Raw genomic sequence first — 14155 nt, 5'->3', positions numbered from 1 at the left:
TTATTCCTTACGAGTTATACATTAAATCGATGGTTCTCCTTCGTAATTTGTTACGTTACATTATTTATTATTCTCTTCCTCTGTCACGCAGATATAATACGACTCGACGTCTTTGAGAGTGGTAAAAAGCGACGACCACGAAAAGACAAAGGCGACGAGCTTTTATTTAAAAAATTGCAAAGATCGTTCCCATTCGCACGCTACAGCCCGTAACTAGAATAGCTGGAGAAATTCGCAGCAAAAAAACTGATAGTAAAACAATTACAATAATTTTACATATAATGACTCCTGTATTGTGCTGATTTCTTGTAAAATTATTCTGCGAATTCCATGCTCACAATACATACTTAAATTCCACTCCCACCGTACCCGTACCCTCGATGTCCAGCGTGAGAAATTTCGCGGGTGGAAATTTTTTTACCGTTATCGATGCAGCGATATTACATAGGCGAGACGACGATGGGTTTCATTAAGGGTCGTGCAACAGCAGTATCATTAACTTCTCTTACGAATAGCGTTACTCGTCGTGAATAATACGAGTACCGTCGCAGACAACTGTAGAGACCGCATAGTAACCTACTGTTTCGATCAGTGTTGAATACAATGAACACGGCCCTGCACCCCTGCTATACTGTTACTGTATTCTTTTCAAGTTTGTTAATCAAGCATCAGTGCCGGTTATTATCGTGCCGCGTAATCTACGGATACCTCGGTCCATTATATGTATATACGTGCAACGGTCTGATATAAAACGATAATTGCAGTTATGCAGCGTAGGCTGCAACGTTAACGCACGATGCAGTTAGAGGAATCGGGATTGCCAGTTGAAAATGCGAGATAAGAGATTTAAGATTGTCGTTGCGCTTAACACGACGAGGTCGAGAGCATATTTGTGAGAAAATTGCAAGATCGTCTTGTAATTGATAGATTGTCTCGGTGGCTTGACAAAATTTCACGAGTGAATCGTAATATCGGCAGATAAGAATGTTTGGATGATTAATGGTTTCGCAACTAAGGAATTTGTCATCAGTTGATATTGACAAAATCCGCATTTCCTTAGTTGCCAACCCAAAAAATTCCATATTTTCATGAACTTTGCCAAATGGATGATAAATTTGTTTCTAAACAGATATTCCTCTCGTGTAGCAAATGCTCGACGAGTATACTCGACGTATTACGAATCTTTACGTATCTTCGTACGTCTTTATTTATTTTATGTACATTTTAATGGTTTCGCAACTAAGGAATATGAATTAGTCGGTATTGACAAAAACTGCATTCGCTTGTTTGCCATCCTGTGCAGCGCACCGACTTATTTGCTATACCAAAAAATTCGTATTTTCATTAAGTTTGCCAAATGGATGATAAATTGGTTCCTAAACAGATATTCCTCTCGTGTAGCAAATGCTCGACGAGTATGCTCGACGAGTATACTCGGCGTATTACGAATCCTTACGTATCTTCCTACGTCTTTATCTATTTTATGTACATTTTGTACTCGTAGTATTGGTAATTTGTACTTTGCGACGAGTAAAATTTCGCTAAGGATTTTAGTCCAATTATACCGAAGGGTAAAACAAACTCGTGAGACGATCGTTGGAGCGCAAAAATCGCGATAACGGTAACAGAATGGTAAAAATAAGAGGAGCGCCACACCTACGTCGAAAAATGAAAAATTCCCTCGGAAAGCTTGTCGCTGGTCCGATGCTTCAGGCTGAAAGAAGACAACGCTGAGAGGATTTCGACGGCCGAAAGGCAACGCCTCGTGCGCGCATCGAAATCACTTCGTCCGTACTACGCCTGACCTCGTATCGAAATCTCCGCGCGAGCGCTAAACGCGAGTCGCGGACGTCGGGACGCCATTTTCTCATTACACGAGCAGCGTCAAGGTAAACGTAGTCGCAAAGTCTGTGGGACTCATTTCGCGAATAATGGGTCGATTTCGATGGCGACGCAAAGAAATCGGAACAAATTGGCGCGGCGACCGTGAGGCACGAACCCTGGCTGCCCGAAGCACAACGAAGACCGAGAGGAATACGGAGAAGAAAAAGAAACGGAAATTTACGTTTCGCTTGAGAAGAGAAAAAAGAAAGAAATCTGCCTTTTGCTTAACCCAGCGCTACTACGGTCCTCGAATCTTTATATTTCCATCTTACCGTTCATTTTGGCAAAGGAAAGGATCGGTGCGTCTTAAGAAAATGTTCAATACGAAATAACCGAAGCGAGAAATCAGACGTACCGGTGAGACTCGCTTCGTGTTTCGTCCAGACTGAAGAGAGGTTTTAACGTTGGAAAAATATAATTGGGTGTGGAGTGTGACGTGAAAGAACGCGGTGGAATGAAGAAGAACGAAGAAATCCACCTTTCGCCTAAGAAGAGGAGTAAGAAGAGAAAGAGAGAGGCAGAGAAAGAAGCGAAACAGCGACGAAAATTAAAGGAAGAAAAGTAGCGTCCGGCTCGGTTCCCACGAGGTGGAGGACCCGCCAAAAAGTAAGGTAGCGTGAAGCGTTGCCTAGCCGACAAAGCTAACTCGCTCGACTTTAAGAAGAACTCGGATGAACGGCGTACAGTGCCTGTTAGCCGAACGGGAAGGATGAAGATGAAGAACGGCGGTGCGTGAAGATCTCCTGCTGTCAGTCGGTGGTCAACCGTCTCGGAGAAAGGACGTGCGGTGCCGCGTGCTTTCTGCCTCGTCTCGATCTTCTCTCGTCGAACTACGATATACGTTTTCTTCGAAACCTGTCGTTCAACGATCTGCCCACCTTCGCTAAAATACTCGCTCCTTATAAATTACAAAAAAGAGAGACGAGCAAAAGGGACATCGGTTAAACGATCGCGAATGAATTTGTCGTTGAAAACATCGAACCGATCGCGGTGCTTGGATAAACCGCGTGATCGAAATTTAGACTTTCTTTATTTCTTGGTAAAGACGTTGGATTAACGGTTAATCGTCGGACATAGGAAGGAGTTTATCGTGCGAGAAGTCACAGAGAAAGTGATTAGAGGCAATCGTAAGCGATCGAAAACGATCGATGTTGATTGTAAGCGATTCTGGTGATCGGTATCGAAGCTGAGATTCTGCGTTTCAAACGGAGTGAAAAATGGGACCGGCGTGGTTCGAAAGCATTTAAAACAGGTCTGAAAAATGAACTGGTTTTTTATGGGTCGACCCATTAAAAGGTAGACAGAGCGAGAGGAGAAAAAATACGTTGGTCGCGTATGAATATATCGGCAACTGTGCTTAACGGGACTGTTCAGGACTGTGAAAAAAAAATTGTGCTACAACCGTGACCTTGAATACCACGGGCATCGCGAACATATCGTTGGCCTATGCGTGTCTACGCGCGCGAATCTCCAGCTCGAGCGGAGGCGTATAACACTCGCGTTTCCCTCGAATAAATTTCCGCCTCTGTTTTCTCTAACAATCGGTAGTAATCGTTCACGGACGACTGCAGAAGAAAAGGAACTGTGTCCAACAATGAACACGTCTGGAAACGTTTGAGACGACGGTGACGACGACGACGACGACGACGCGATCCCATTGTCCGTGGAAGTTGGACGTGAGTGGAAAAAGAGTAGCAAGAAACTGGTGCTGGAAGAGAAACGAAGAGGAATCGATGAAAGATGGCCTCTATGTGTGGCAGCAGCAGCAAAAGTTACCCGGCGATTAACACCGGCAGCTACTACAGACCAGCAGCTTATCCTTATCAGGTGAGTGATACCAGCGTTGTACCGCGAAGTGGATCGAGTGGGAAATGGGGAAAAGGAAGACGTAAAATGGGAAAGATCGAGTCGTGTAAAATTGCAAGCATTTGCGTGAAATCGGAGGTCAGGATCGAATATAAAATAAAGGCGAAATGTTTACGTAAAGTATAATACTAGTAGTTAGGTTCTGTGGGAGTATTCAGGATAGAAAGAATTTGTATGGAATCTGTGGCGAATTAAATATTATACGAAGCAGAGGAAATCGAAATTTGCGCGTATCATAACGTCGTATTAAAATGGTAAACCATCGCAATGCTTTTGGATTTAGCCATTTCTGGTTTATAAATACTTCTATAAATATTTGGATTCCAGTATTTTTGTCTCTTACGGAGGACTCTCGGAAAATATCATCTGTCAGCATAGTATCATTTGGGTAGTTTCACACTTACGATTAGTTAAGTATCGGTGACTGTTTCGGCGATCCATACAGTGAAATTTATTTTTCTTCCGGTAGTTCGCATCAGGTACATCAGACGAGACACGAGAGGAATTAAGCTACGAAAATTTGAAGGCGAGGTGCGATCGAATTCAAAATTGTCACGAGTGAAGTGGTTAAAAAGTTGCGTAAAAAGAAGGGAAAATTCTAAATGCAAATGATCCGAGAGTAGACAAATTTACAAAACGAAGAGAAACATTGACGAATTAAAGACTACGAAGTATCAACAGACTAATTTCAATTTCGACGTACGAAGTATCCTTAAAAAATTTCGAGATCTATTTAGAAAAATAACGTGGTAGAAAAATTCGAAGTTGGAGAAATAGAAGAGATCGAATGAAATTCTTCTATGAGAAACGTACGAAAAAACATTATCACAATGGTTAGGCCCGTCTCCGGATATTCGGATGCTTACACTTCGAAACTCCGTTATGATCCGTACCGGAAATCATTCTGACGTGCATCGCGGCGAACGCATTAAGTTTACGAAGGAGGAGTGTGACTGCATTTATTAAAAGAAAACCCGTTTCACAGGCAACGCGCGCAGCACAAGTAAAATTCGATGAATAATGCAATGCATAATCGATTGTTCAGGCATTTTAGATCATTAGTTTTTGAACAGTTACGAAGGGAAAATCCAAACGTTTAAATACGATGGTCTTATACTAACTTGTACCAGGAATTTAGGATCGCAGTGTACACGGATAAATAAATTCATTAGAATCTAATATACGTATCGTGTACAACTATTCGTTCCAATGCACATTACGTAAACACGTACATAAACATACTAATCGTTATAAATATTCCACGAACAACGCGATAATAAAAATGGAAATGCCATTGAAAAACGTAATTCATAAAGAAACAACAGAAAAATATTTTATCGAATATCGATAATTATTATCGCTTCACGAGTGTACGTAACTCGATGATACGTAACTATCGTCGTTCGTGTTTGCTGTTAATGCAAAAAGATTTCTCGTACTTGGCTTTGACGTTATCAGAAATAGGAAACGAACCGATACATTTGAAATGATTCGGTTTATTCCTCTTCGTAAACAGTAAGAACATGAGCGGTGTTGGCGTCAATTTCGAAGCGACAGTGTACGAAACAGACGCGAATACCGATTGACACTAAAAGTGAGGAATAACGGGGCAAAAACAGTTCTCGTTCGAGTTCCATGGAACTCGTTAAAGATTTCTCGATGCCTGTTCCGTTCCACTGTTTCCCGTTATTAGCCGACGAAGCGAACAAAAACTGTCCGCGACGAAGGGGAGCAACGAAAGTGAGAAAAAGGAAGGAAACTTTAGAGGAAAGATAAGATTAGGAGCCGATAACGAACCTAACGAGAAGGAACGCTTTCAGTGTCAATCGCACGCCTCGACTAACGTGTATGAAGAAAAAAACGAAGAAAAAAGAAAACAAAGAACAATGTGTAACCACAGGCTGCACTGTGAACTTTTGACGTGTAAAATCTGAAAATAAGGGCGGTATTTGTGTGCGATAATTACGGTTGAAATTGTTACTAAATTACACTGTAATTTCCGTGGAAACGTGTAGCAGGTACCGCCGCTTCCAACGCAGCGAACATAATTATTTCTCGGAGTATTGAAAACGTTGCGCGTGTAAAGTGCGAATTTCATTGTTTTTGAGGAACGTTACTTGCAAGTTTTAAGCGCTGTGACACCATTGTCGCTGTGTCGCGCGTCGATTTTTATTTGGAAATTATGAGGAGGGAACGTGGGACATCCATTTCTGTTTGTCTTTATTAGCTACATCTTCGCGGTACCACATTTCTTTTTGCATTCCTTGGCTTTCACGAAGCTTCGTCACGTGCGAAATGTTCGTCCAAATATTTTGAAATTGGCTCGCGCGCAGCTTCGCTTTCAAATGTACTCTTTGTCTTCGTTGGGACGATTATTCGTCCTCCTCGTTGGTAATTTTCATTCGAAGTAAGAAACGTCGAAATCGATAGCGTTTAACCGAAAATATCACAAAGTCATTTTCATTCGGTGCTTTAAGCCACCGATTATTTTTATCGGAATAATTAATCGTCTTCTTTAGTCGTAATTTTCGTTTCAAGTAAGAGATGTCCAAGTCAATGGCATTTAACCAAAAAAATGTCAAAGTCATCATTTTCATTCACGTTTTAAGCCACGAATTATTGTAATTGAAATGATTATCCGTCTTCTTTATTCGTGATTCTCACTTTAAGTAAGAGGTGTCCAAGTCAATGGCATTTAACCAAAAGAAAGATCTGAAAATCATTTTCATTCGTTGCTTTAAACCGCCGATTACTTTTATTGGATTAATTAATCGTCTTCTTTAATCGTAATCATCGTTTTAAATAAAATGTGTCCAAGTCGATACAACATTTAACCGAAAGGATCTGAAAATCACTTTCATTCGCCGCTTTAAACCACCGATTACTTTTATTGGATTAATTAATCGTCTTCTTTATTCGTAATCATCGTTTTAAATAAAATGTGTCCAAGTCGATACAACATTTAACCGAAAGGATCTGCAAATCATTTTTTCATTCGGTGCTTTAAACCACACACACACACACACACACACACACCTTAAGAAACTTTAACAGCAGCGACATTGAAACCTCCACAAACATCAACCGGACGAAACCTTCGAGTCCTTGTCAAACAATTCTCGCGCGAACAGCCTTTTTATATTTTCAACGATCTCAGAAAATAATTACACGGTACACACGGTGGCTAAGGTCTGTTCTCAGAGGAAGTTATCCGTCCCCACGGAGGACGCGTCCAAATTATACAATCGAGCATTGTCCTGTTACGCGTTGCAGCCGCCTCCTGACTCGAAATTCCACCATCTTGGTGGTCCGACGAACAAGATCCGCCACGTTTCTTTCGATAGACGTAATTAAATGCGTCGCCGACTGTGGCATAAAACAATATGAAGCAGAGGGACCACACGTACGTACACCTCCGTTCATAAGTATGGGAAATCCGCACAAAACCGTGTATTTCAGATTTTTCGTTTAATTCCATTTAATTTAATTTACGAAACGAATCGTTCGATCGACGTTATATTTATTAAATACCTTCATCGTAAACATACGATACCGTGCAACTGCACTCAGTGGAACGAGATCTTAATTAACGTCCGGTTAATCGAACTCTTGCCGAATGGGAAAACCTAGTGAACCAGTGAATCGCGTAAATCTCTTCGTCTTCCAACCAGCTTAGACGAGTGAAATTTGGAAAAGTTCAAACATGGTGGTCGAGTTAGCAACGAAACAAAATCGCTTGCTTTTTAACCTGTTTACTACTACTAGTTTAGTTTCGGAAATTCATCACGGTGTGCGTAATTAAAATCAAGCACTGACGTGTATACACGTCGGACGCGGTTAACTGGTTAAAGAAATTTTACTTGATAATAATCGCAATAGTACTAAATGGTAGGACGAATACTCTATCTTTAGACATCTTTACTTGTAGTTTGTATCGTTATGCGTATTTTTACTTTCTCGATTTTCCCACAATTACGTAACAATTGAAAATATATCCTGTGAATCGTATCTCGTAAATTACATTGTGTGAAATTAATCCGAAATATATTCTACGAAGAAAAAATATTATCCATAGATATCCTAACACTTATGAACGAAGGTGTAGCCGAAGCGTCTGTCCGAGTCGTGGAAACCTTGGCCTTGTCTTGCATGAAAGCGTTACATAAGTTTGCCTCGCTTGGCATCGCGAGAAGATGACGATGATCCTCGGCTTTCTTCTTTCCTTTTCTCCTCGACTGTCTCGACACGCCTTTCCTTGCCACTTCCATACCTTCTTCTATCCTCGGCCGAGCATACGCCTCTCTCGCGTGCAACTCTATGCCAGGATCTAAAATATGAATGCATTCAGAGTTAGAAGGACGCCGGAGAGAAGAGACACTGTTGTACTGTAAGATGCGCATTTCTCCACCATGATTCTTGGATATTTGCGCTTGATCTTCTTACGTGTAAACCATGAATATTTATGCATTTATGCAAAATTTCAAGGTACAAAAACGCATCGACTGCATCGGAATGCGGGAGTATCAAAAGTATGGTACCTACTCGTAACATTGAACATTTTACCATCCTTCGTACGATAAACATTATTAATCCTATGATAAAGTCGTTATTGATGGAACAAAATTGCAGGAAATTTCACAAGATCAACGCGTTTAGTTCTAAGAGAATCAATTAAACGTCATTTTATCAAATCGTCCGGAAAATATTTTTATTATTAAAAAAGATCGATCTTAAAACGGTTAATCCTCTATATACTCCAAATTAATGATTCTCGTCCTAAATTCTACATAAGACGTCATTTAACGTGCCCGATAAGTATTTCACGTACTTGAAAAATAAGCGAAACAATTTTGTAAAAAGTTCTTATCTCGTACGTTTGTTTTTCGATATACCTATCTCAATTATGTGTCCAAATTCTCCCTCGAGCACGTGAAATACTTTGCACGTCCATTAACTCGCGTTTAATCGCTTGCATTGGCTGTCCACGTTGGTTTTATCGATTCCAAATATCGTTGCTCGGTTCACCAAACATTCCTAATCGTACGGCACAGATTGCTCGTGCCCCGTTAGTGCCGTTGTTGAATCGCCGACAAGCGACAAACATCGCGATTAGCGCGCATTTGTTCGCGGGTAAACCGCGAAACAACCGATAAACTTCTCCACGCTGGCAATCGTTTTCTACCTGTGAAACGAACGCGACACGAACCGAATGCGAATTAACGCGCGACATTCAGGAAGGAACAGCCGGCGAGGTAAAATTGGCGATTCTCTGCTAATTTTTTCCGCGATCGCGTCAATTTGAATGCGCGCGTTATCCCATCGGTTGGCCGCTTACCTACGCGGTGTTCCGTTAAAATCACAGCTTGCAAACGAGCGAACATCGTGCAATTAAAATCGCGCAACGCAATTACGGCTTTTCCACGCATCAAGATAAAGCATACGCCATTTCTGCGTGTCATTCCGGTCAAAGACACGTGTACTTGGCACTGCTATGTCCATTGACCCTGCAGTAACAGATACACCATTGTTTCAGAGTTCGATGCGTTCCTACTTTTCCTTTTCAAGTCCAGCGTAACAGCGTAAACGTTGAGAATGTGTTCGTTTTCACTCCCTACGGAATACATCGCAGTTCTGTTCAACGTCTCGTAAAGTTGCGATTTGAACCTTCTACGAAACTAAATCGATCGACCCCACTTTTCATCAATTTCTCCGTCTTATCTTGCAAGCACAACGATCGCTACTTGGATTCTCCATACACGAATTATACGTAACATACGATATATATGCGTAAACGATGTCTTAAATTTATACGTTGGAGTTGCCTCGTTGTCGTTGCGAGCTCCTCAAATCCGAACAACCACTACGGTAGATGTCGGCGCACTAGGGCTGACTCATCTCGTGTCGATTCACGCGACAATGTCAGCAACCTCGAGCGGCAGACTACGATTGTCCTTAAGCTATCATACTCTGACAGCTTAAGTAATTACAGGCTACGTGGTGCCGCGTACGATTCCACGACCAACAATTTACGAATCGAGGATAGAAGGCGAAAAGGGCTCGGCTATGATTTACCGATATAACCGATATACGCGCGGCGGCTGGTCGTAGGGCGATAAGCGTGTTCCTCGCTAATAATTTACAAACGAACCGGCGGTCAAGGGAATTCGCGATCGTACAAAAGGTTGGCGCGTCGAAGAACGCGTGAAGGGAGGCAGCACCGGTCCTTTTGTCGACGCCGGGAGGCCGTAGGAACGCGAGCGGCCAGACAAATCGCTATCAGCCGTGGCAATGCAACGAGAATAATGACTATAATCCTCGGGCTGATTTTTCATCTTTGTCAACCGTCGCGTTATACAATGTAAACGCGGCGGGAAATTGTTGCCGAAAGACACGGCGAGCACGCGCATCAATAACCATCCTGCGAACGCAACGTATACACGGTGTTTCGGAAAGTTGGATCAAGTTGGTTGTATTTAAGATCGTTGGACAGTGCGGATACATCTTTGCGAATTGACTGATTGATAATTACTATCGTAGCAATTAGGTTTATTGCTGCATCGCGTGCTTGTTCGTATCTCAGGCTACTGCGATCGAGATTGTATTGGTTATTATCGTAGCAATATGTGCGCGCATAAACGCTGCGACATACTAACGTGATATCTGTTACGGTTCGACTGACATCAATTTTCTTGCTTTTATAATCTCTCGCACAAAGTGGAGTATGATTCTTACTTCCTCGGCGTTTCTAATGTCTAACAACTCGGGGATAATTCTTTTTTCCTAAGCTTCTTTCGTGCGTAATCTTGCTGATACTCGGTGCACACGAATACAACACGCTTTGATGTCTCTCCTTTTTTCCCGAATCGCATAGTCGACAGTGCTGATTTAATCGCCGTTAATTCATCGTTAATTTACAGCGTGATAAAATCCGCGAACCTATCTAAATACCTCGAAGCATTTGATAATTATTATCGTCTTAATCATAGTACATGTTTTAAGGTTCTTAAGGTAACAACCAGTGTCTGTTATTTGGCACCGATTTATCATCGTTTTCGGTAGAGTACGATGAAATTCACTGTAACCACAAGCCCGCTACATATATCTAAATACTTGCGGGCATTATAAACGTAACTCGAGGCAGCATAACACTCGCAAGCGGTAGTATAAATATTATTTCGCCGTAGCGGTCTTTTAAAAACACTCTTGGAACGTCTGCCACGGGAGGATTCTCGAGGAAGGGAACGAAAGGTAACAAAGGCGGTGATTAAAGCGATGATAACAATGCTGTCGTTCATCTTCTTCTCGGTCTCTCGCCGTGATTCTCGCGGTCGTTCGAAAACGTCGTTGTTGTTCTGCGCCCAATGCCCCAACCAGCTCCTCCTCTATTATCATCGTTGAACGTTTCCTTGGTCACTTCTTCGTGTGTCCGACGATTCCGGCGTGTTCCCCTGCTTTATTTTTCTCGGCTGCACGCTTCGGTAACCGAGCTCGAGTGACACTAAATCCTCGAGGTGGCACTGACCTAGCTGGCGGCCGGCTAGGACCAGCAAGAGGTGGACCGTTTCACGGCTCTCCGTCGTGGTTCTTGGGTACTGTTATTTCGCTGGCATACTTCGCTTCGAATACCAAACGAATTCAGCCGGTGGAAGATCCGACGAGCAAGAAAGGAGGGACAATGATGTATCGAGAATGCCATCTAGAAGGAAGGATAGATCGGTGGAGATCAGTCAAGGTTGAACGGTTCGGTTCAATGGCCGAATTCTTTCCATATTTTCCAGGGAAATTTTTACACGGCCAGTTTCTTACGCTGTATAAAGTATTTGTAATATCTTGTATAGAATGTATGCTACATAAAGTATTCGTGCTACTTTGTACACGGTGTTGGTATTTTTTTCTCGCGGAGAAATAGGATTGGCGTATTCCAAGAGTATCGAGGTAACGCTGGTAGCTAGTTAACGCTGATTATATATAACACTGACTGAAACGGATCGATCGCCAAGAACGGTCAAGGTCTTTTTCTTACAAAATTTATTAGAGCGATTAAAATGAGATAAATTCCATGGACTAACTTAATGTAAATACGACTTAGATAGACTTAGAAAAGTATTCACAGATGTATTTAGAATACGATGTGTAAGGTTCAGGTGATTAATAAAACCCAAATTACTGGATATTATAATTGGAGAAAGACTGGACCGAAACGAGAGGTAGAGGGAGAGACGATTCGTGGCATCAAATAACGTATTCCCGATGGAATTAACCGAAGCCACACCATTGCATCGGGACTAATCTCGACCAACGTCCTCGTAAAACCTTAAGATTATACAATTATGTCAAGTGGAACAGCCGTTGCAGAAGGTTGTGCGACTCTTCGTAAACGTGAACGCATGAATCAGCGATTCGAACGTAACCGCATTGGCCACGAGCAAAGAGTTCATTAGAATTCGCTGACTTCATTTCTAGACACGTTCTAATCTTTCTTCTCGCGTGTTGCATTTGACGTGCGCTCATTACGTGGAAAGCCTCGTCCGCGTACGGATACGATCATCCGAGTGTTCGTCGAAACGTGAAAAAAAGAGATACGTTCACGAGGAACACCTACGTCGCTGCGTGGAAGGGTACGAGATGGGCGTTTGCCAATTTTCCACGCGAAACGCGCGTGAACGGCCTCGACCACAGAAATTGGCATTGATCGTTACGCAGCCATGCGATCACGATCTTGATCTTCGCGCACACGCGATCCTCCATTCACGCACGAGCTTAGGCGAGTACTGCGCCTTCATCCTGCCAGCCATTTACGCTCGATCGCTTATGCCGCGTGATTTTATTCAATGAAGAAAATAATGGGAAATATATAGATTAATTCGATCGTTAAGATTACTTTGAGGCCCGGTTTTATTTATTAGTATGGATAATTATTTCTATTATTATTATTATAGAATTAATCGTTTAGCGAAGATATCAGATATATTTTATGTAAGACAACATCGATACATGAATGAGAGATTAGAATAGAATTCAAGATTTCAAGACAGCTCGATTCATGGGAAACATAACTCGATATAATTGCATTATCCGAATGAACTCGTTTATTTTCCATTTATCACCGACCATCCTATATTTATACGCAGATGCCTCATGCAATTAAGAATCTTATATTAATTACAGTTCTCCTCTATAAAGCATAATGCGAGCCGTTTAATCTTAACTATATGTACATTCGTTTCTATTTAGATAAACATGAATTTCTTTTTCCCTCTCCAAACGAGAATTATCGTTTCTCTAAAATGAAACAACTTGCCTAACATCGGTAAATTATCATTGCTCGCACAGACGGAAACTAAAACCATTAGTGTCCGTTAATTAGGCAAAGAAACGGAAGAGAAGAGTCAATTTCGAGCGAACAAATTCAAATGATATTTAAATCGCGTTAACTATCCTCGATTAGCCGCCTTTACGTCTTGGTCGATATCTCCGATAATATTGTGTCGGAGACTGGTTAAGCCAGGATATAATTAGATCTGTTCGTTAGGCAGCCGGTAGAAGGATGAAAAAAAGGACTACGAAGGCAACCAGTGACCTTCCTTTTTGTCTAGCCGTGATCACCATAATGATGGACAGTTAGGTTCAACGGACCCAATTTATGAGGCCCTGACTTGTGGTCTACGTACAGCGATCCGTCATAGTATTTAAGTATTCGGTATAATGGTTTTACGAATGTGTGACGCGTTACACGAAACTTTTTGTAACTCATTAATGCCGTAATGAGACGAGATTATCGTGATTAGCGTGATCGCCGGACACTGAAAGCAATGTGAAAATGCGTATAGGAGCTAGAAGACCGCAAACAATATAATAGCGCGTCGATAATATCAGCAATTTTTCAACGGTGCCAACGTGAACAACAATTATATCCGGAGAATGAAGAACTAATCGAAGGCGTAGATTTACACGTGCACGCATACACGCGAATCAATGCTAGATAATCGAAGGTCCATTGGAAACGACTCATCGCTAATATAATTACAGAGCCAACCGTGATCCATAGATCGTCGGAATCTCGGCTCAATTTCTAATATCGTAGACGTAATTAAGTTTCATCGGCGTACACGGTGACCGTGAGTTAAACGTGACTTCGGAACTATCTCGCGATATTTAGATACAGTGACTGGTGAAAATACGTATTTGAACGATTATCGTAGAAATTCCTTACGGACGCGTTTATAATCTTGCCGATAATCGACGGAAGAGAACCAATTCGTTTAATATTTTTCAAAAAATAAATGTTACGCTTGTCGGATGTAATTTGTAGGAAATTTACGTAGTCGAATCTCTTTAATTACGTTTACAAAGTTATGCGATTGTTCGCACGCATTTAGAAATACGTTCGATCGAAATAAGAAAG

The 14155-nt window shown here is 41.7% G+C and overlaps 1 protein-coding gene across 1 annotated transcript in view; it reads left to right on the top strand.

Moving 5' to 3' along the window:
- The first annotated feature begins 2619 nt into the window (after nucleotides 1-2619).
- Nucleotides 2620-14155, top strand: part of LOC100649066 — a 33859-nt gene continuing 22323 nt past the window's right edge. Inside the window, exon 1 of the mRNA XM_020865195.2 lies at nucleotides 2620-3711. Within this exon, the coding sequence (XP_020720854.2) occupies nucleotides 3625-3711 (87 nt within the window). The 5' untranslated portion in view covers nucleotides 2620-3624. The remainder of the gene's footprint in view (nucleotides 3712-14155) is intronic.

The sequence above is a fragment of the Bombus terrestris genome, chromosome 10 (assembly GCF_910591885.1).
Source record: "Bombus terrestris chromosome 10, iyBomTerr1.2, whole genome shotgun sequence".
Taxonomy (NCBI): Eukaryota; Metazoa; Arthropoda; class Insecta; order Hymenoptera; family Apidae; genus Bombus; species Bombus terrestris.
This window is presented reverse-complemented; position numbering and strand designations above follow the sequence as displayed.